Here is a 24,630-nt window from a genome sequence, read left to right as displayed (position 1 = left end):
TTTGGGACCAGTATCAGGTGACCATTAGATGCCCTTAATGTTAGCACTTGGTTTTACTTTGTCTTAAATGTTAATGGTTACAGTAGTGTGCTCAAATGCTTAGTTAAAATGCCTGGGAAACATGTAGTCTGCACACTTTGTAATGTTTAAATAGAGTCTGAGTTCACCAAACCAGGATTCACACTTTCTGATTATCTTAATATATTTCATGTATAAAACCTTAATCTTGCTTTATGACACTGTCTCATAATACATGTATTGGTTCAACTTTTGCATAATTGTATGAGCTATGAATGAAAAATGTGTTGCAGGTCTAAGTGTTTCCATATGCCAAAGACAACCACATTTTTCTTTGGGTTCTTAGCTCCAAGAATGCAACTGAATGTCATGTCAGTAAAAAATTGGGTCTTGGGCTGAAAGCAAGAAAGTGGTATATCCAACCCATATTTTAACAGAAACTTTAGGAGCTAAAAGTTCCTCTTCCTACTTCCTGTCTGCAGTGTTGACAGTCAGACACACAGGTACCAAGTTGCCCCAGTTTTGAGTGCTACTTTCCAGACTGCTGTCTGGAAAATTGGAATACCTATTCCTTCCAGCTGAGTGTTAATGTATTTCTCATGCAAAATGAAAAAACAAAATCAAAGTAAAACAAATGGTCATTAGTTAAAAAGTGGATGCGCAATGAAATAGATATTTTAGATATTCTATGAAAAACAACTACCTTTTGCCACTAGTTATCAAAATGGGTAACCGAAATTGCCTGAAATATTCTACAGAACTTATATTTTCCTTTTTTCAAGCTGGCAAATGTGTGAAGGTTTTACCACTGGCAGTGCTTCAAAATTGAGTTTTAAGAGTATGTATCGCATTTATTTCTAATGCATACACATGGATACACATACGGCAAGATTTTACATCAAGATTTTAAAGCCTTTAAATGCCACAAAACTGATTCTCAACTGATTTCAAACTGGATAGTGTGCTCATGTACACAACTGTCCACATCTGTCGCAGCTGCAGTCTTCTTCATTGTTGAACCTCACTGTGTCTGTTTGGTTGGCCAGCAGCAGGATATTAACCCCGCTGTTCTCAACCAACTTTGGTGGTGTCTCCCATTGGATCTTGAGATCTTCTGGTCCATATGCACCATGGATATTCTTTTATACTATCTCAGCCACTTAGTTTTGCCTCTCAGTGTATGCACTCCCAGGTTGCATCTTACATCCTGCTGCATTGTGTTGGATAGGTTTGGAGGCACCTTTGCACAGTCTGCAACCTGGGTCCTGATGTCTGAGGTGAATCTGGTACTTAAGCCCTGTTTTTGTGTTGCCATGATCAGAGCCCGTGTGGTGTGCTTTAAGCCGGCCTTTTCTTCTTCCACTGGCTTTTTTAATCAGCCACTTCCTCTGTTAATGCTACATCCCATGATGGGGCTTGGTTGTTCATCATTGTTCCTCCTCATGTTCCTCTTACTGTCTTCCTGCCTAGGTATTTTTGGAGCAGCTCATTTTGAGAGACAATCTTTCGGATGTATTTGTAAATGTTCCTTGTCTCTTTCTGGATTGTGGCTCTGACACTTACTAATCCTCACCCGTCCTCTTTCACTTGCCTAGAGAGCCTCAGGGTGTTGCCGTTCTGATAACATCACTGTAGGTCCTAGCACGGTGGATCGGTGAGCCAATATCCTGCTCAATCCTGCCACATGTTTTTGAGCCTTTCAGACCAGACTGGTTTGTTTTGGATCATTGTCATGCTACATAAACTGAATGAAGTTCAGTTTCAGGACACAGACAGATTGCTAAAAATTCTCCTTCAGGATTTTCTGGTAGAAAGCAAAATTCATTGTTGTGATCAGTTACAACAGGTTGTATGTGTCCCAAAAACCGCAACAGAAGCACAGAGCATCACACTATCACCACCATGTTTGACTGTTTGCATGATGTACATTTTATAAAATGCTGTGTTAGTTTTATGCCAGGTAAAGAGGACACAAAACTTCCAGTTCAGCTTTTACTTTGTCAGTCCACAGAAAAATTTGTCTTGGAGATCATCAGGATGTTTTTTTGGAAAACATGTGTCGAGTCTTTGTATTCTCTTTGGTGAGCAGTGATTTTTGTCTTGGAAGTCTCCCATGGATGCTATTTTTGCCCAGTCTCTTTCTTCTTGCAGAATCATAAACTTAACTGAGGCAAGTGTTGTCTTACAGTTCTTTAGATGTTGTTCTGTGTTTTTCTGTGACCTCCTGGATGATTCCTTGACATGCTGGAAGGTCAGCCACTCTTGGAAAGGTTCACCATGTTCCATATTTTCTCCATTATAAGAGGGGGTGGGAGTGTCATCATTTAAAAAGTTCATTTTGTAATTACCTGGGTTATCTTTGTCTGTTTATGAACTCTACATTTCATGTTGACCAAGGTGATCAGAAAGAGAAAACTGGTAATATATAATGTAAGATGATAAATCACAGGAGTGTTGCTAGCTCTAACTTTGGTACAGTTTAATTTATGTGTATTGTTAGATTTCACTGGATAATGACTACTTTTGACTAATGACTAATTTTAAATTTTTTAGATTTTAGTTTTAGATAGTTGAGGGCTGGAAAAAGCTAAACTACTCAACCCCCATCTGTGTAGGGGCTAACTGAGCTGGTAAGTAAGATTGTTATTTAAATAGCAAATTGAGTAAGACTTAATTTTCAAACAAAAGCCTTTCCTTGGGCAGTTCAGATGTACTGTGTACTGTGGTGTAAATACACTTATGTTTGGCAGTAACATAATTTTATTAGATCTTGTCATACCACTTTAAACATTCTGCTTCATTTACTCACTAAAATCACTTCAAACCATTTCATCTCACTCTGTGATGTCATAACTGCTCTGAGTAATACATTTTGATAATCTTTATGGACCTGCTTTTTGTCTTTCAGCCAGTGTTGGTCCTTATAGCTTGAGGTTGTTGCAGCTACAGCACATGTAGTCTTCATATTTTAACCAGGGATTAAAGCACAGCCACTTGTCTGCATTTGTTGGTATGTTTTTTTAATCACTTGATGCTATAAAGTAGCAGTGCATAATGGTCTTCCAGTGATGGGAATGGATTTTATTCCTCAAAGATTAATAAGGTTCTGCTTTAACAATGAGCATCTAACTGTTTATCAGTAGTCAGCTGATAACACTGGGTTCACAGATCATTTTTCATCCCTTTTTTCTGATGTTATATAATGTGTTTCCTGTAAGTCTGTTGTTTTTTTCTTTTATATTGCATATGTGTGATGAGTATCTTACTATAATGAGTGCACCATATGTATGTCTGCATGTATTTCCTCTGTAATGAATGGGTCAGTCTGAACAAAACTTATTGTCACACATACAGCAATTATCAACATCTATATGTGTAAAAACATTCTTATAAGTTCCAATTATTTACACTTTCATATTCATCAACCCCTTGTTTAACATGTAATGTAAATGTACGCCACCTTTATGTAATTAAAGGCCTGACAACAACTGCTTGCAGAGAGGGTGTTTGCTAGTGTGTTTAATCGTACTTCATGTCATCTGCAAAAATCATCAGAGGAATTTCTGGGTCATAATATTGTTAACATGCACACCTGGGTCAGAAATACAAAGAACTACAAAGGACTGCACCTGCTTTTTTCACTGATAAACACACACACTAGGGCTGCACGATTTTGCATAAAATGAGAATCACGATTTTTTGGCTTAGAATTGAGATCACGATTCTCTCACGATTTTCTTTTCCAGTATAAATATTTATTGCACTTATTAACTGCACATCAACTTCGTAACAGTTGAGACTGAACATAAACACAATAAATAAACATAAAAACAACAAATGTCTCACATTTTGTCGTTGCCGCAAAATGTTGTACTGCTTGAAATTTCGTCTCCACTGTTGCTCGACGCTGCGTGTATAGAGCAGGTAGTGCAACAATAGAAAAATAGTTGTGGGACGGCACTGTGTAGCGTTTGTCTAGGGTGTTGATCATTTTCCTGAATCCCTCGTTTTGCACAGTGTTGATGGGAGCCATATCTTTGGTCAGGTGATAAGTAATAGCCTCCGTAATTTCTTTGTGCCTGTGGGAGTTCGACGGGTATGGGGAAGCGCTGTATAAGGTTCCCGTTATTGATGTTTGGGTGGTTGACCGGGACGGATTTTCTCCTGTCACTTTCTCGTCATCCCTGACGTGCTCTCCGTTGTTTTTTCCCTGCCAATTTTAGCAGCCAGCTTCTGTATCACGTGGTATAAGGCTCCGCCCTTGTCATTTGTTGAGCAGGAAGAGTGAGCGCTTGTTTTCATGTAGATTACGTCCCGGATCAAAATGCGGTACAATCGTCATCGTCTTTTTTTTTTTTTTTAAATCGTTGTCATTTGGAAATGAGATCGCACATAAGTATGAATTGAGATCGCGATTTTCTAACGATTAATCGTGCAGCCCTAACACACACACACACACACACACACACACACACACACACACACACACACACACACACACACACACGTAAACCCTCTGTTCTTGATTCTAGGTATAACCACAAACCAAGAGTGATGTGTGGCAGGATGGTGGGGTGTGTCTTGAAAAGGGCCGGTGATTCATGCTTTTTGTCATGTGTTAAAACTGGCTCAAGAAATAGTACCAAAAAAAGGTTAAACTCCTTCAATGTGTTGCTTTGTGATCCTAACATGATTGTTAATATTAGTGAATATTCAGCTATAAATGGCAAATTCCTTGATTTTTAACACCGTTTCTATTTTCACAAAATATGTTTTATTGCTTCTTCCTTCTTTTATTTAGACTTGTCTTAAAAATGCACTATTGTACCGCCTTTCTTTTTATTGGCACACCTCCTTAGATGCTTGGGTCATATATCAAAACGACAACGGTCTGGGCAATGGCCTTGGAAGGAACAGATCTCAAAGCATGCTGGTTGCTGTAGGAGTGAAACAGTCTTTTCTCACTGTCTAGAGTCAACAGTATTCACCTTCATTTAAAAAATAATTGCACCTATCTTAGTTTATTATTGTGAAAATACTCCTTTTTCATAACCACATCAATCAAGGACCCCTGTTTCCAATTTTCTTTCAATCTTTCCATTGTCTCTGAAAAGTTTTAAATCCATTTGATCTGACTTGAGTAGAAAACTAATTATGAGTCTCGTGGTTGGGCCCTGGTGAAAATGACATATACAGTGAAAAAGTATTTTTGATTTCCTAGTTTTTGACTGTCATACTTACTAAATTGATAATACCAATACTAATGCTGATATTGGTATTGGATCGATACTAGCACCATAGTATTGATACACTATTTGTATCCGTTAAGTTCAGTATGTTGTCACGGCACTGGGTCTGTGACCCAGTGTTTTGTGTGTTTTAGTTTCATTTTTTGATTATTGTTATTTTCTCAGTGTTTCCTGGTTTATTTGGAAAGACTGTGTGTCTTTGTCATTGTTTTTAGTTTCACTTCCCCTGTGTTGTCGTTATGTTCATGTGTGTCAGCTGTTTCCTCGTGTGTTTCCACTTCCCCTGGTCACCTCCTGTGTGTATTAAAGTCCTCTGTCTTTTGTTGTTAGGTGTGAGGTCGTCTGTTTTCCTTCGTCTCGTCAAAGTATTCATAGTCATCTTAGTCTTTACAGTCGTCATAGCTGTTTCATAGTTATCACCGTTTTCATAGATTTCGTTTTTTACAGTTTAGGTTTCAGTTTAGTTGTCGCTCCTGTTTTGCCTTTGGTTGAGGTTTTTCTTCACGTCTACCAGCCAAAATAAACGACACTCTTTGTTTAAGACTGCAGTTCCCCTCTCAGTGTCTGAATTTGGGTCCATTGTCAGAACACACCGGTGTACCCCGCTGTGACATATGTAGCTCACTGTGTTAATTCTTTTTTACCTGCACAACATGCACTATGAAAAATGTCTGAACCTTTTTGCGTTGTCTATCACGTCTATTTTGTGTAGCGCTAACAGCACATTTAAAGAATAGAAGTGGAAAGTGCTTTAGAGACATTTACACATTTACATTCCAGGCCTCCAAAAAACAATTTTTAAAATACATGAATAGCTGAAAGGTGTGTTTTTGTTGTATTAATGATTCATTTGGAAAATAAAAATTACTTGATTTAGTGGTCATTAAAATGTGTTCAGAATGAGCAAATTCATGATGATTAATCTCATATGTCATGACACACTGCTGACTTTATAGGTTAAAAGTATGAGTATTGGCATTGATATTGGGAATACTAACCATGAATTTAGTTGGTATCTGATCAATACCAAATTTTCAGTATCACACAGCAGGAGTTTGAGATCATCGAACAAATTTTAACATGAGATAAAGATAACTTGAGTATATAATACAATACAAAATGCAGTTTTCAGTGTTAATTGATTTAGAAAGAGAAAAAATCTATCCCAAACTAAATGTTTATGTTTTTCAATTCAATTTTTTTTATACAGCGCCAAATCACAACAACAGGCGCCACAAGCCGCTTTATATTGTAAGGTAGACCCTACAATAATACATACAGAGAAAAACCCAACAATCATATGACCCTCTATGAGCAAGCACTTTGGCGACAGTGGGAAGGAAAAACTCCCTTTTAACAGGAAGAAACCTCCCTGAACCAGGCTCAGGGAGGTGCGGGGCCATCTGCCGCGACCGGTTGGGGTGAGAGAAGGAAGACAGGATAACATACAGTGAAATACATTGTTTTACTCAATGTCTTACTCAAATAATCACAAATAATTTTATTAGAAATAATAAAAAATTAGTTTGAACCATGTTCATATTTTTAATGTACAGATATAGTTGCTTAACATGGCCCACTAGTCCATGACAGGATGATGGTGGATCCTTGGCAGATATGTGTCCATACGAGATCACCTGCCAATTATATTCTCAGTGTAGCTAAACAGGGATCAAACACAGCTCTAGTAGTACACCTCTAAGCAGCATATAGGTAAACCAGTCATCAGGTATTCTGTTTCAGCGGGAGCAGCCATAATGGAAACTTGTATATTTACCGCCCGCTATTCATGCATTTTAAATTTTCTCAGGGTTTTTATAATTATCATGCACTCATAATGCTGAACATTGCTGTAAAACATTAATATATACTAGTTTGCAGTAAATATAAACGAGAGGTTGCTTGGAATGAGCCAGAAGGTAGAAAGTGACACATACAGCCTGCAGTTATTGCTAATTAAGATTTCTGAACAGATTATTTAATGTAACAGAAAACGTTTTTATTTAAAACTAAAATCTAACTTTAAATATGAATTAAAAATTATTATGTTGTGTTAGAGAGTGGGGCATTGTAAATGCGTTCCAGAAGGCCGAGTGAGATGGCTCAGAAATCACAGTGCTGTGAGTGTGCACTGTGTTTGTGTGTGCAGTCTGCTTTGGGCTCGGTAGAATATAAAATCGAGCAAAACAAGAAAATTACTAGCAGAGATAATGTGACTATTATGTGATTTTTTTCAAGCAGCTGGAGGTGACTAGATATGTTTTTATATAAGGCTGAACTCTGGTTAGAAATTAAAAGAAAAGAAAGTTAAAAGAAACTGTACAGCCTGTACACTTCTCTATGAACTGCCTGCGGATTGTTTTAGGGTTTTTGCTAGGAAGAGGGTCTATGAAAAAGTTGTAGGCTCTAAAAGTACAGTTAAATCACTTTCAAAAACAATGGCATGAAGAGTTTTCATGTATTTATTCTTTTTAAGTTTAGGGGTGTAGTGAAAAGACAAAAAAATCTGTGTTTGTTCTGAAAACCAGTTATTCTCAGTACACTTTTAGGAAGCTTAGAAGGAACTTGGTAGATATGTTGTTCCAAGTATCCTGGAGAACTCGTTCTTCTTAAATTGATTTTTTCTGTTTTGTTGGTGCCAAACTTTATGCTGCACGCCTAGATCTGTCTCACTACGATCATGTTTGAAGTCATCATCATGCTGTGGGATGAAATTGGGACCAATCAGAAATGCCCTGATGCACAATGCTTAATTAATATATATGTATGTAAACCTTTCCCTAACCCTAGTACAACAACAAGTATAGACACACAGTGTATGAGGGAGAGTTTGCTGGGGAGTCCGCTTCTGGGACAATTGTTATTCAGAACCAGAAGCTGCACCCATCTTTTATAATACAATGGGAGGTTTCACTATTTTTCAACTAAAGCATGTTCTCTTCAGAATTAGAATTAAAAAAAGAAAAGAAAAGAAAAATATAAACAGGAGTGTTTGCATTGGTAATTTATATCAACATGCTATAAAAATGTCAGATAAGTACGTAGATTATTGACACAATATATTCATGTGCATGTCAGAAATCTTCTTATGTCTGTTTTTGTCAATGTCTGTCATGCTGTGTCTACTCTGTGCCTACCACTGTCCTCAGAGGTAAAGACACTGGTGAGCTGGATACAGAACAGGGCACAGCAGATGAACAGAGAGACACTAAAGGGAGAGAGTACACAAAGTGGATTACAGTGGAGTTACATCATTGTTTGAATGCAGCATGGCAGTTTATTTGACACACATTATTATCATAATTTTGTATTGACATCTGCTGTCAGTGACAAAATTTCCCATCGTAAACATTTCTGAAATGTCGTGAGAAAATCCTGCACAGCTTGTGCCGCTATGCAGATGCCCAAACACTGCAAGGCCATTCTTAAATATTCCTTGATGTTCTCTGCAGCAACCCAAAGCTAACACAAACTTTTCTGCCAGTTAGTTATTTAGTTCAAACATTCTTTGAGACCTGCAGTGGCACTGCAGGCCAAAGCTACAAAGAATTTTAATGCTGCCTGTGGCTCGGTCAGTCGTTTATCAAGAATGCAGTTAGTACTGATAGCATGTGCGTTTCATTGCAGAATGCTTGTGAATGAGTATTATTCAAATATTAATATAAATTTATGAGCAAAGGATTTCATTGCATGAACACCTACTCCCATGAAATTAAATCATTTTCTTGTGAATATGTTTGATCTTGTACAGGACATTTGACTTTTAATAATATTCCATGCAACCACGCTACATTAATTAGCCTAAGAATAATGTGTCGTAACATAGTCAAACTGGTATTTTATCTGCTTACAGTCCTCATGCAGCTAATACTCTTCCAGTGTGGGCTGAACCATACCCCATTAGAGTGGTATGATTAGCACGTCTGACAGTTAAGTAAGGAAAGATGTTAATCATTTCACAAAATGCTAAAACAAAGGAAATATTCCTAAATGCAACGGCTCTTAGTTCAGGATTTATTAGCTTGTGAGAGAGGAGCAATGCCTATACACCAGTGAACAAGTGCACATGTACACAACAGCATTTATGTCAGTGGCAACAAATCAAGTGATATTCTACCACCATCCCTTAAACTTCCACATGCGGACAAGCATTGCTGATTGTTAATAATCTCCTGGTGTCCAATATTTAGGCAGCCTGTGGGTCAAGGAAATGCCAAATGAGACATTTTGTGTACTGATAGAATAGCACTATTTGAGAGAACAGCTGGAATTGACACGCTGAGGTGAGACAACATGTTCTCAACCCAAAACATAACATAACAACGCTATGTGACAAATCGTCGCTATGTTGTGCGTTTCGAGGCACGAAAGCAGGTTGGAATGAATCTATAAATGTAAGGTTAGGGTTAAGGTTAGGGGTAAGGTTAGGGTTAGGGCTACAATAGAAAGCTGCAAAGCGAATATAAAGGGAAGCACATAGAAAGCCGTGCTTCAATCTCCAAGAGCGCTTCATAAGGACGCGGAGGGGTACCTTTTGTGTCAGGCCGTGACCAATGATCGGTATGTTGTGCGTTGGGAATGAGAATGCTCTGGGTGAGAACAGGTTCAATAATCCTGGTAGCTTGTGTTCCAGGTTTAGAAAGATACGTCATTAATATTGTATTTGTTTATATATGGGTGTATATACTGTCATGCATGAGTCTATTCAAAATGATAAATCTAAATGGCCTGTATTTATATAGCGCTTTACTAGTCCCTAAGGACCCCAAAGCGCTTCACATATCCAGTCATCCACCCATTCACACACTGGTGATGGCAGCTACATTGTAGCCACAGCCACCCTGGGGCGCACTGACAGAGGCGAGGCTGCTGGACACTGGCGCCACCGGGCCCTCTGACCACCACCAGTAGGCAACGGGTGAAGTGTCTTGCCCAAGGACACAACGACCGAGACTGTCCAAGCCGGGGCTCGAACCGGCAACCTTCCGATTGCAAGGCGAACTCCCAACTCTTGAGCCACGATCGCCCTAATGGCGAATAAATCTAATGCCTTGTGTTGAAAACAGAGGCAGAACTCTTGACATTGACTTTTGTGCTTGTGGTCATTTTATCCACTTAATCACAGTCAGTGTAATGTCTACAAATGCATTAACATTATCTTCTAATATTATTGCACCAACCCCTCGTACATGATGTGCAAGTTATTTAAGCTTTGACTGATCCCTCTGGCACACACATATCATACATCGTGCCAACAGCACATCAAAGCCGTATCGCTCATACTCTTTAGGAAATCGTATATGCAGTGCATCTCAATCTCTGCTCTCCGTTTAAACATATAACACGTCAATACACTCAAAGGGAAATCTTTCTGTACCCGTGACTGAGACATATGTAACAGGCTTTCAAGCTTTGAGCTGGGTTAATATATGGATAACAGGATGCCTTCTGAATGAAACATGTGCACCTGGTTCACATTACTTTAACTACCCTCTTTCCTGATAACAGAAAATGTAGCGAGGATTGTAGACGCACTGAGGTCATGAGTCACTCCTTCACCTCCAATACTCATTTGCATTTTCAGCAACTTTTATGTAGTTAAAGCAGTTCTTTCAAGATAATTTCTCTTAGAAATCCACTTCTTTGAAGTGTTTTTTCAGTAGACTTAATGAGAAGTAAAATAAAGCAGTAGGTTGGTGATTTTATTTCCACCTGTACAAAGAAAATGTGCTTTTGAATCCCAGCAGCCTAGAAATAATGCTGAAGCCTGCTAGAAAGGTTAGTGAATCTAAAGATATAGCAATCCATCTAAGATCTGTGGCTACCAACATACCAAAAATTCCTCCTTAGTTGTAGTTTTTAAGCTCGCTTGCTGAGTAAATGTGTACCAACAGCCATAGCAACTGGCTATCTTAACAATATAGTGGCTATAAGTTGTATCTACTGAAATTATAAAACTGTTAATAGTTTTTGTAAAATTGGCAATTAAGTATTTTTATACTTTGAACATGGAACAGATGTGTTATTTACATAGTCAGTTTCATATGTAGGTGGATTCTGGTTGCAGAGGTGTATCTGTCTCCTGCCTTTTTTGAGTTTCAAGTATTTATGCTAAGTTAAATGCTGTCCTCAAGGTCTACTAGTGGTTCTTGTAGTAAATTGAAAGCTAGGGTCATGTTCAGCTTAAAGTCTAAACCAAATCTAGCAAATCTATAATATACCACCTTGTTTGGTATATTATTATCATTCAAAGGTGGTGTATATATATACTACTTACAGCATCCCTATACACACATCTTCCCTCAGCTCATACTTAAACTACTAATCAGACACTCTGTGACAAGTGTATGATCACAAACGTGCTGTTATTGTGCCTTAATTTTCATAAGCGGCTTAGGCCACAGTTTTGCAAACTAAACAGTTATGAAAATTTATCAAGTGCCAGTGTTCCCTGGGCATGAAAGGAATGAACCACATATGCTCCTACAACAGCTTGACAAGCTTAATTAATACAATAAAAAATCTTGGTGTCACACTTCTCCATTAGATACTATATAGAGCAAAGGTGAGGTAGACCCAACTGTTGTAGGGTTAGGGTGCAGAATGATGTATTTCTGAAATTAAACAAGAAACACAACTCCATGTTAAAGCATTTTCACCTAAAACATCTACTGAGTCATCAGTACCGGTGTTTTTTCCATCACTTAGAGGCTTGCCTTTTTGGAAAGGCTTACTCACAGATTACTTGACCAGGAGTCACACAGTAGGTGGTTGAATCATTTCTGATTAGGTTTATCCAGCATTCCAACGATAGCAAAACATATCCTTCTAGGACACTCTACACTTGCATGGGACTACCAAAGGTTGGTAAATCTGTGTTGGCATGCACATCGCATCTCTCCCAGGAGAATGTAATGGTTGAACAGCTTGCACAGAGGCTGGTTTAGGAGGAATAAGCAATTCACCATAAACCCCTCAGGTGCATCTGTCAAAGCTTTTGCTCCGTTATGTATTTGTCTGGGATACCTTTAATGACTTTAGACTACATAGGATAGCTGGATGCGGATGGGCCAGTTATACAGTCTGTGGTGAAGCAGGCTTAACCTGGAGTTGTAGCTATGACTGTAACATCTGCTGTTACCAATGAGATTGTTGGGGTCTTCAAAGCTGAGTCTCAGAATGAGACTGACCCAGTGAGACCGCCTTATTAAATGTAGCGAAATCTTTACTGAAATTTTAAAAACCTTAACTCATCCATTGTACAATGTGTTCAGTGTACTTTAGATGAGAAAGTACTCGGGAACCACCGTCAAGGTGCAGATAATCTTCTTTCTTGCTGGCTCCAGCATGTATTCGAGCATGCACAGAGAAGATGGCAGTGTAACCCAGGGCCTTTGGTGCTATCTTGTCATTGTAAAGAATGTGGCTATTTGAATCCAGAGTATCAGAATCTATGTTATTGATGCCATTTATCTTTCAGTTCATAGTTACCTCTCTACATTGCTACTAGTGTCACCCTGTCAAGCGATAGCCAGCATAATTCCAAGAATATTTTTTAAATGCTTACCTGTTACTTTCTGGGGGCATTCAACTAAAATAATCAGATTTCTATGAATTCATTGGTGATTAGAAAATGTTTGTCAATACAAATGCAAAGCATGAAAAGAAAGCAGGAAAAATACAGATATAGAGAGTCATTAGGTGCTCTTATCTCACCCAGAGGCCCTGAATGTATTCCAGCACAAACTACGAGGCAGTCTTTGAGCTTGATTTAAACTTCCGTTCTGTTTTATGTGTATATGTAACAGATTTTTTCTGATATGACAACTGTGCAACCAACCATCTAAAATCCCAGTGATCTTTTAGAGTGTCCCAAGTGAAGCTAACTTTGTTCTGTCCAAATCAACCCTTTTAGGAAGCTTGTTGTGATGGGGTTTAGCAAGCAACATGAATGCTTGGTAAAGGACATGCATTTAGATGAAAGTAAGACAAGTAGGAATAGGTGTGCTTCAAAATTTTGAATGCGATAAGTACTCGTATTGAGCTTATGTTTGTAGAATTTCAAAGAGACCGACAAACTGCAGTACTGATACAGAATGTATGTCTGATAAGGGTCTTTCATTATGGCTTCCGTTGTAGCAGGACCTGATAATGAAATCATTTCAGAGGATAAATTGCTTTTGTAAAGAACAAGAAAGGTTAATGTGAGCGTTTGCGGGCTTTGTGACGGAGTCGTGTGTTCCCCGCTGTTACACATCAATTCTGAAAGTAGCAAAACTCATATTTGTACAAGTAACCAATCTACTTAATGGCTATTGTTATCTAGGAGAGGAGGATCACTCCAAATTGATTTGATTGAATGAAGGGGTTTCAGAACAGCCTTACACCTCATCCCCACGAGTGAGCTCCACCCCTGACAGCGTTGTTCTGCTCCCAGTTATCTACCCTTAAGCTTCCATTTTTGGCACATTGATAGCAACTCCATCCTCCATTCAGAACAGCAGTCACTCCACTGTTCCCTAAGAGCTCATGTTCTCTCTTTTTGCCTTGCTCATTCACAGCTGCTATTCAATTTTTCATTATAATCTTCTGACTGTCTCTCTTATAGGTGTAAAATGTGCTTTCGGTTTATTCCATGAGCTACGTATTTTCGCTTAAAGAAACACAGAAAATGAACTGGGGTTGTCAGGTTACCAGCAGACTTGTGAAAGTCGTTCATCCAACCAAAAGTAGTCCAGCAAAAAGTCCCTTGATGAAAATATCTCTTTGCCTTACTTCAAAATCTTTGTGACTGTGAGACTGTATCTTTGGATGGAGCTACAGGAGCTTACACGCCATGAGTTCATTTCAGTTTAAATAAAAGATGAGAAACAAGCAAAAACAATATTTTTCCATAGTTTACCTCTCTTAATTGTTGTCAACAAGATTATTGTTTACATTAAAACAAAACCTGTGTAATACCCCATAAACTACTGGTTACTATGTTTAACAAGGGTTATTCAATCAGATAGAGTTAGAGCGTTTCTCAAGCTCTACAATCTGTGGCGGAATAATCCATATTTAATGCTTTATTGAGCATTTGGGGCAGCAGAATTGTGTATGTGGGAACGTAAATGTTCGTGGTAATGAAGGGACACATTACCCATAAAAGCTGTTTGGCTCATTGATGTATTTTAATAGTTCCTGGACAACAATGGAGCCCATTTAGCACTGAAGAGTAAGACAGACTTTTTACTAGTTGTGCATTCTTTCAGTTTGGTGGTTGATAATACAGATTAACCCAGTATCCGACAACTTTTGTCATCCACCATACAGTAACCCATGCTACAGTGCAGATTTAAACAAGTCTTTATCACTTAACACGCACGTTTCCAGAAAGCTCTTCTCCTTTTAAGCTCCACATATCTGCAGGCAGTGCATTTTGACTCTTTATCTCCCTTTTCTCTCTCAGTTTTTGTCTCTCTCTCTTTTCCCCGCCATTTGAACCCGGTTACATTTATTAATATTAAAAAGGATGGTTGGTCCTCAGGGCTTCCTCCCTCCGTCCCAGTCTCTGTCTCTCTTCTCTCATTATCTGTCTTAGTCTTTGTGTCCTTTTTTTCTTTATTAATCGATTGTACGGACTTTGTGTGTGTGTGACATCACCCACTGGTTTCACTGATTTCCACAGTTTTCCTTTTTAAATAGTCTTTTGTCTTTTAACATTCCTACGATGATTTTAAGGGATGTCAACGGTTCAAAAGCTCAGACTGATACCTGAGACCAAAAGGCTAAGTAGTATGATATAAATGACAGAAATGTATCAAAACTTAGTCCTTACAGTTCTAATGAGTGTTTTTTTGTGTTTATATAAACTTAGTTGTTGTTCTGTGCTGCCACTTAACCCTTTTTATGTTCAAGAGGAATTTGTTGCCACAAGCAAAGCTGTATCCTTAGTGTATATTTGTAGTCCAGTTGCTAGCAAATCCTGAAAAATGCCTGTGACATGTGAACTAAAAGATATTGAGAGAACTGAAGTTTGTGGTGTATGAGTTGAACTCAAATCTGTAGAGATTTGGTGAAAAGATTTAGTTTTTTTCAAATAATTTTAGGATTTAGGATGTTCTTCATCTTTGGTTTGTTAACAAATGTGTTAACGTTGTAACATCCTAACATGGTGAGCATGTTAAACATACATATTAGCATGCTGACAGCAATTAGCTTAAAACATCAATATGCTTAAGTACAGCTGCATAGAAGCATTAGCTTAGCCACTGACTTAAGCCATTCGGATGAGATTTATTTCTCTGGGGGTGGCGCCATGGTCAATAACTTTAATCCAGTATGTCTAGAATTCTTTTTTCTTTCTGCCAAACCAAAATGAACTCTGTTTATTTAGAAAATATGATGCTCCTCCTGTATTTCATAACCAGTCTAGAGCAGCATATTTGTGTTTTAAAGATCTCTAAACTATTTCCGTGGGATAATTTTTTTGGATTTTATCTGTCTGTTGGGAATCTCTACTTGTGCTAAAATAGCAGAAATTTGAGGAAAAGTTTTATTTGACCTACTTGAAAACCAATATAACAATCAAATGAATTTAAAGCCGCCAGCTGTTGCAGAGGCAGTTCTGTGTATTCATACATATTTTCACCAATATAAGTATGTTTGTAACTTACCCATGGGCATACAGAAAAGTATGAATGGCTTACTTTGATACTGTGAAATACTTGGGTGCGTAACTGTTCAAGCAGGTTCTTTTTTCTATGATTTCTATATTTGCCTTTATTTATTTTTCTCAGGTTCTGTTTTGTCAGCTGTCCATTTCTATAATAAATTTCAGCTTAGATTGAAATTGAAACAATGAAGTGTTTATATTTAGTCTTTTTTGTATTTACATCATAGCACTTCAAGATTAAAAGAGACCTGGACCGACATGATGTAATCTAACACAGTTGACAATCTGGATTTTAGATACAATGAAACTACAGGAGTCCTGACTAATAGCTGCCACCATTATTTAAATCCCATACACAACACAATAGACATATTCCACTTTTTATACCCAAGTAATTATTTGTTTCCTACAGAGCTTGATGTGTTTCCTGACATACAGTGGGTGTCTGTGTGTCACACACAGACCTACTTACACAAACAAACAAAGCTTGGTGATATAACCGTGTGCGGATATGTGCCAAGCAGGGGTCAGGATTGCACTCCGCAGGTCAGGGCTGCCACATCTGTCACTCCACTTCTCCCCAGAATATGGTCAGAGAGGGATGGAAGAATGGGTGAGGCTGGAGAGAGCGGAGAACAGACTGTAAGAAGGGAAGGGTGGGGGGATAGCAGTAGAGGCTGTCAGGAACAGCTCCCAGGTGTTAATCAGTGTGCATGAATTTTAAAATAGAGTGCAATTGGAGAAAGTTATATAAATAAGTTTTCTGATCTAAATTTTGTGGACCAAAACTTCAATCCTTCAATTTTTTTTCTTTATCCATTTAGCTGGGTCTTAGCTTAGACGACTTGATTACTTTTTAGAGCAAAATGACAGCTGTTTCACACTCTGAATTGTCATTAAGCCTGGAGATGAAAAGCATTATGACAGTTAGTGATAAGCCCTGGGGCGAGAGAAAGACTTTGTGTGCATGTGTCAAAATTACAGTTGATTTAGTAATGTCATCTAAGGCTCTGTATGCCTGTGAGCATGTGCGCATCCTTTCCCTATCTGTCAATTGCATTGCTAACACATGTTGCCCCCATCTGGCTGCCTTAAACATCAGCTATCATTACCATATTTCCAGTCCCATTCTTTGCCCAGCTTGTTCTGTTCTGGATAGTAGTAATCATGTGACTACAGAGGATTATCTGATAGAGAGCAAAACTCTTCTGATTATCTGAACATCTAATCCTACAAGAGTCTTGGGTTTACAACGATCCTGCATTACATGTTGAGATAACACAACAAAGCCTAATTTATCACTGACACGTGCTTTGGTTAAAGTGAACACTGAAGCCAAAAGATTTATTACAAACATCTACTGGTAGTCAAATTCCTCACCTTTGGCTAATTAACCCGTAGCAACCATATAAAGCCAGTACAAGCCATGTACATAGCTTGTACTCACTACAGCCTGTACATACTTATAGTTATAGAATATTCACAACATACTTCATACCGTGTACATTATAACATACCATAATAGACCCATTTCTGTAATATACTCACATATCTATATTATTGCTAATATATATTGTAATATATCTATATCACTAAAGCACTTCTGGATGGATGCAAACTGCATTTCGTTGCCCTGTACCTGTGCATGTGCAATGACAATAAAGTTGAATTCTATTCTATAAAGTTCAGAATTGTTCCCTCCCAGGTGCAATATTTCAGAAAACATGCTTGTTTCATCATGACATCATCATATTGTTACATTATAATTACACGTTACTATGTGTTGCTACATTATAAACCTTGGATATGGCAGTTATTATAGCCACATGGCAATTTGACAAGAATCAAAGAAAATTTCCATGCTCTTGTTTTTTAAAAAACACCTTTTAAAATGAACAGTCTACCTTTTAGAGGTTAAACGTTTCAGACTGCAGGGATCCTGCAGTACAGGTATTGCAAAATTAAAAAAATATGGAAAAAAGAGGAAAATTGTTCTCTTACACAGGAATGTTCAATTTAGTTGTTTAAGGAGCTTGGAAAGATAAGCATCTGGACTTCTTTAAGTTTCCTTAAAGACGTTTCACCTTCTCATCCGAGAGGTGTCTTCAGTTCTAAGAGCAACTGGTGGAGAGTCCCTGATTTTAAGCCCTATGGGAGAGTCCCCAGAGGGTCATGGACCTCCGATTGATCCTCTACCTAATCACACGAGCCAAGGTGTGAAAACCGGCATGGGTCACAATCAGCCAAGGTTTTGCGTGTACCCATTGTGAAGCCTAGCCCCACCCTATCATGTGATTTACTGAGGGCTAGGCTTCACAATGATCCTCTATGAGCAAACACTTTGGCAAAAGCGGGAAGGAAAAACTCCCTTTTAACAGGAAGAAACCTCTTGGAGAACCAGGCTCAGGGATGGCTGGCCATCTGCCGCAACTGGTTGGGGGTGAGGGGAGGAAGACAGGACGAAGACACGCTGTGGAAGAGAGCCAGAGATTAATAATAACTAATGATTAAATGCAGAGAGGTGTACGAAGTATTGTGATGAAATATTGTGTCATAATAAAAGGCATAAAACTACTTCACTTCTAAAAAGACTTTGATTTTTAAAATCCACAGTACAGTTTAATGCAACTACAAGGTAGAATATGCAAGTATATCATTACAGTGCTAAATGAGATCAGACACAGCAGACTTCTAATCAGAGTATATCATTGAGTCAATTAAATGTTTGAAATATTCCCATTGGACCAGTTTTATTTGATACCTTTTTTTAAAGTGTGAAATCTTTATGTTAAATCTTCTTTTTCTTTTTTAAAAAAAAAACTTGGCTTATCTTTGTCTAATGTTACTATTATTGTTCGATGACCTGAAACATTCAAGTATGACAAGAAGAGAAGAAGAAATCAGGAAGGGGCAAAGACTTTTATCACAGCACTGTTCATTAATGGAAACCAAATCAAATGAAGCTCAGTCTCGCCACTTCAGTCGAGTATCTGCTCTTTTATTTCCAAGTGTATGTGCTCGAGCACAGAGGGAGAAAAAATGGTTCCATGTGGTCTGCACTGTATATTAGGTATGAGGGGACATCAGTGATGCCTTTCAGCATTCAGTTCCAGTTCATTAGAGGACCAATGAAACACAAGCCTTTGTGCCCTAGTGAATGTCAAAAGTGTTTTATTCCTTTACAGTTCAGTTAACAGAGTTAGTGATTTTTTCCCTCGCTAATTGTTTTTATTTTAGCTTTATTATTAACTTTGTATTGTGGCTTTGATTCACTTATTAGGTACAGGCAACAAAAACGTCTTGGCTAGGTTTGGCACTAAAGTATTAGGGCAGCTTTAGGCAAAGAAAACTATATTGCCAGGTTAATACACTAAAAAAAGAGTTACGTTTAGGTGCTGAAAATGACTTGGTTACTTTTAGGAAAACATTGAAACACCCCTTCCAGTTATCTCACTCGGAACACACGCCAAATCTACCCAAATAACTGACACCCTGGGAATGAGAATGAGCTTAATACTCAGCATTCACACAATAAACACAGACTCAATTACAGGATCCTTATATTTACAATGTTAATTAATGCTGTTATTATGTTATCAACAGAAAATTCAACAACCATTATGAAAATATTTTAAGTGTAAAAGTAAGATGTACTACTTTATTCCGGGGAGGTATATTTCTGTTGCAAGGCTCAGCTTAGCCTGTGGGTCTGCCAAGTTCTGGTATTGTAAATTATGTGCAATAAAAACGATGGAGAGAACTTTTGAGTCACTTTTAAGAAGTCCATTTCTCCGCCTTACTTGTACTTGCAGATAATAACCTGGAGACTTTAATGAAAGTTCTTTTTTTAGTTGGATTTTAATGAAGCCATATGTAAATTTAAATCTCCCTAAACTCCACCAGCACTTCTGTCCCATCATAATGAAGCTCATCTGCTCCCTTTCTTTCTGTTTTTATGGTTTGATCTTGTGCCTGCATGTGCACAGGCATGCACAGGCGCTCACAGAATAATTGCTTTCTTTTTTCCCTCTCGTTCCAACACTAGTTCCATCCTTCTGGGGTCTGGTGAACTCAGCCTGGAACCTGTGTGCCATTGGGAAAAGGCAGTCTCCCATCGACATCGAAACCAGTCACATGATTTTTGACCCATACCTGACCCCTCTCAGGCTCAATACAGGAGGACATAAGGTAAGGGTCACCAAATGAAAATGCTTCCTAATGGTTTTCACGTAGCGATCGAGGAGCTTTAGCTCATGTTTTGAGACAAAACTCATCAAATGTCGAGACACAAGCAGGACTGTCCTTCTGTGACAGTCGCTGGGCTTTAATTCATCAGGGTGAAAGAACACAGACCAGGACACTACCTCTAAATCAAGAAGCAGAGAAACTTTGGTCAGAGACAATGATTCATCTATATCCAAAGGCTTTAAAATTCCCAGCTGCATTTTGCTGCACCAAGGCTCAGGAGGCATTACAATTTTAGCCCTTTACACAGCAATCACAGTTAATCTTTGGAGGAAAAATCCTCTTTAAAGCACCTAAAATCACAGTTAAACACAGCTTGTGGGATGTTGTACTTTTCATCCTGGATTCATTATGACAGTTTGGAAATGTATTTTAGTTATTGGCCATAATAATGTCAGTGTGAGGAAAAGGGGTCTGGCTACAAGAGTGCAAATTTAGCTTTGTCACAAATTTAGAGTGGGCAAGACTTCCAACACCCTGCCTCAGGTGGGGGTTAGCTGGTGGTTCAGGGGCTGGACTGGCCTTGTCCTGGGGTCACAGCTGGCCTTGGAGGTGGGGTGGGGGGGTGGTCAATCTGCCTGCACGTCGGATTGATGTGGATGGGTGTGAACCTTTCTGCATTTTAGAAATTTAAGGTTCTGTCTGAAGGCAGAACAAGGACATATTTTGTGAAAGCAGCTGACAGAAACCGAGAAAGGGCTTATGTGTTAATACATAAGCCCTAGGCTATTTTTTATAGAAATTTGATCTGAAATTTCCCATTCAGTCATCATGAACAGTTACAGAACTGTAAGTACAAACTGCACAACTACGGGGCAAAATTGTTCCCAGTTAAACCTGTAAATTAGAGTGAAAATACAAGCCAGCCGTGGTGATGCTTCTAAATCTGTTCTGAAAAATTCTCACCTGTAACTCCACCAAATGTAATACATCAGAAATGAAAGCACAATAAATGCTGCATTCATTTCAGTCAGAGTAATACCAGACTACTTTTTCACTTCAGTGTGCCACACTCTGAAACCCTCAAATAACAGCAGCTGGTTGCAGTTTAATAACAGAAAAGGCTCACTCCTGCTACAGGGACCACTGGGGTTGAAAGGGATACGGACTGTATTTGAGTTGCAGTGCAGGAAATTTAGGCTGGGACAACAAACCCCCATAAGGCCAGATAGTGAATTTTTCTTAAACTTCCCTCCTTGTGATTCGTAAAAAGAGGCCAAGACTTGACAAATGAGATGTTTATAGCAGAACATTGTTACAGTTGCCACTGTGAATGACATACAAGTAGCTATTCGGGGGCAATAAAGAGAGTAATGTAAGGTCATCAAAAGGTATTGAGAAGCAGGACAACAATTTAACAATTTAACAATTAGTCCAATTTGCCCATAGACAGGTTGTTATAGTAACTCAGAAAACCATTATAGTTAAAAACTGGGGGAAAAAAAACAATCTTAAATGATAGTGTATAATGACAAAATAAACTAAAATATCAAATACTGAATACTGAAGGTATTTAGTTTTAGTCTTTTTCAGCCAAATTTGTCATTACATTAGAAATAAGGAAGCTTTTGTGCTCCCAAAATGTTCATGTTAGCTGAAAGAGGCAGCTCAGCATGATCCAGCCTATGGTAATCTGTTATTACTGGATAAAAGTGGACGGTTTTCAGCTGTAAGAGTTCCATGAACTTTTGAAAGCTCATGTTCAAGGTCATCTACTCAGATATGTTGGGATAGACAGAAAGCATTAACTTGACTTTTAAACTGACCTGAATTTTCTGTCAAGGTTGGTGTTGAGAGCTTGGTCTCCAGCTATGACTGAGCAGTTTTCAGTTTCTTTGCCTTTGGGCAAAGAAGGTTCTGGCAGGTTCTCCCAGAAACAACACTGGGGGAACAATGCCTTTATTTCAATATTCATTGGATTGCACACTGTGAATTCATCCCTCGGGGAAACTGTCAACATGCAGGTCTACTGTAGTATCCTGAGGGATCTGAGGGATAAATATTCAGAGAAAACCTTTTGAATTGTGATATAAAGGAACTTCTGAAAATCTAATAACTGGAGCTACACGAGGTTCACGAGAAAGTGATCTTGAATGTGAGATTAGCCAGATTTAAAACATGTAAGAATTGTAATATTTATAGGCCTGTTCTCAGAACTATTTGACATTAACATTGTTCCTTATTCTTAAAAACAAAACAAAAACACAACTTTTTAGCTGCATATATATGAATACAGGGTAATAAGATACATTAGCCAACATAACAGGTGTAACTTATGGGCAAATCCTTAAATAAGCAAAGAAAGTACATTGCACAAATCATAGGTGATGAACTATGAATTTTACAAATTTCTCTTGCTTTAACCTGTAATGTAATTATATTTGACATCTACATCGTTGGTTTTCACTTTTCCCTTGAAAGCAGTTCACTACCAGCATTCATTAAATAATTGTTCTTGTGGGACTTGCATATTTCCTTTATTTTCAATAATCCATCCTGAAAATGAGTCCGACTTCAAACGTAATGTACATTTTTAACATATCTTCCTTTGATTCAGGACATAGTCTGTTCTGAATCATAAGTCATTATTTCACAACATAATGTCTTTATGAAAATTTCACTGCCAAAGGCTGCTTTGATCTTGAACAATATGGTGCTTTGCTGTTACATTTCATTGTTCCCTTCCAAAATCCAGATGCTTTGCTAGCTCAAAATGGATTTAATGTTTTCTAAGGTTTGATGTGATGATGACTGTGGGTGATTCATATCCACAGTTTAATGTCTGAATACTGACTGCCTTCAAGCTTTTTCTCGGAGCACATGACGCACATTTGTTTACTTTAGGAATAATGATCATTTTCCTCTGGAACTTTCAAACTTGAGAAATGCTGAATAATAATAATAATAATAATAATAATGATGATGGTATTCTATGTATGTCCATATGATTGGACAAACGAAATATGTCTATAAACTACTGAGGTTACCAATGGGTTTAACTTGTTTATGGTTTAAACTGATTAAAATATTTACTTCAAATAAAAAGCTTTGTTTCTTTTTCTGTATGTAGAAACTGCACGATCGAGGCTAAATGGGATGCTTAATTACAAGATGCTGAATCCTGCCCATTGATTACATGTTTTTTTTTCTTTCTCCGTGGCACTACTTGGACTTGGTACTTAAACACTGCTGATATAATATTTTCAAAAATATATATCCATTTAGCTTGTTTCTTTATTAGAACACCCATCATGTTCCCTTTTAAAGAAGCTTTTGTAGGTGTTCTTTGAAACCTCCAGAAAATATCAAAGTCAGCATATTTGTGTTGTTCCCAGACACTTTCCAGAAGAAGACTCTTTTCCACCACAGAAACCAGGGTTTAAATCAAGAATAAGGATACAGCATTAGCCCCAAGCGGCAGCCTCTGACAAGTATTATTTTCTGAAGGATGATTTTTGGTTATTGTGCCCCAGCATGGCTAAAGGTTAAAAAAGGAATGGATATGTGGAATCCAAATTCTGCCAAGATTTTTGTACTTGAACGCAGGCATTCCAGATTGGGCTGACATTCTTGTGCGTACCAAATACTTCAGGAACCTCAGGAGATTTTATTACATATGGCTTAAACATACACTAATTTAAAATTCTGTGGTTTAAAGATCAGGACAAGTGTGACGTACAGAAGCATAGATGGATGTCGCCGTGGAGACGTCAGTTACTGACGCGTGTACCTCCAGTTTTGAAGGTGCTAATGGATTTTTGTCTGTTGTCATTTTCAAGCTTTAAAGCAAAACGTGATTAGCAGGCGGTGAATCTGACTACAAAGCTGTTTGTCTGTAATACCTGCTCCTGCTAATCTTCCACCCTAAAGCATATCTTGCTTTATGTATTTTGTTTTAAATGAAGCCTTACTGTAATTTACAAATTGGAATTACCATGTTTCATTGATGAAATCGAATCTATATTCAGTCTGTGTACAAAAAATGAATTAATGTACTAGTTATGGCAATGTTGCACACTAATGTTAAATATAATTAAATGGAGTGATGACACATCTTGACACTTATAGATGTAAACTGCATATATATGAAGGTGAGATGCTTATGCTTGTCTACTCTTGGATATTTGGCTTAAAAGCATGTTAGACTAATTTATTTGATAAACATTGATCACTTCAGATTCATTATGCTTGGGTCATGGCAGAAAACCTCTGTGTGCACTTGCATCTTTCTGTGCACTTATACTGGAGTTAGCAGTCCGATAGCTGCTGCTGATACTTGGGACGGGTTAAATTCAGGGAAGAGGTTTCCCTGCAGGGATCAATAATGACACCCTGATCATATTTTTTAGGATCAGTGAGCATTACAGTGGTTATGCTCTGTGTAATCTATTACCTATTAAATACATTTTCATATTTGCACAATGACAATTGTAGTCTCTGATTTTTCTGTGCAAAACACTT

The 24,630-nt window shown here is 38.0% G+C and overlaps 1 protein-coding gene across 2 annotated transcripts in view; it reads left to right on the top strand.

The window, feature by feature from the left end:
* LOC120744679 (carbonic anhydrase-related protein 10-like) overlaps positions 1–24,630 on the top strand; it is a 135,906-nt gene that overhangs the window by 48,914 nt on the left and 62,362 nt on the right. The window contains exons 1-2 of one of the 2 annotated variants that reach the window (XM_040049190.1): positions 6,649–9,900; positions 19,970–20,112. In XM_040049190.1, coding sequence (XP_039905124.1) covers positions 9,846–9,900; positions 19,970–20,112 — 198 coding nt within the window. In that variant the 5' untranslated portion in view covers positions 6,649–9,845. Of the gene's footprint in view, positions 1–6,648; positions 9,901–19,969; positions 20,113–24,630 lie in introns of those variants that run through there. The other variant, XM_040049189.1, reaches the window with a different exon arrangement.

The sequence above is a fragment of the Simochromis diagramma genome, unplaced genomic scaffold (assembly GCF_900408965.1).
Source record: "Simochromis diagramma unplaced genomic scaffold, fSimDia1.1 OVJJ01000517.1, whole genome shotgun sequence".
Classification (NCBI taxonomy): domain Eukaryota; kingdom Metazoa; phylum Chordata; class Actinopteri; order Cichliformes; family Cichlidae; genus Simochromis; species Simochromis diagramma.
The sequence above is the reverse complement of the archived record's forward strand: the minus strand, read 5'-3'. Positions and strand labels throughout refer to the sequence as shown.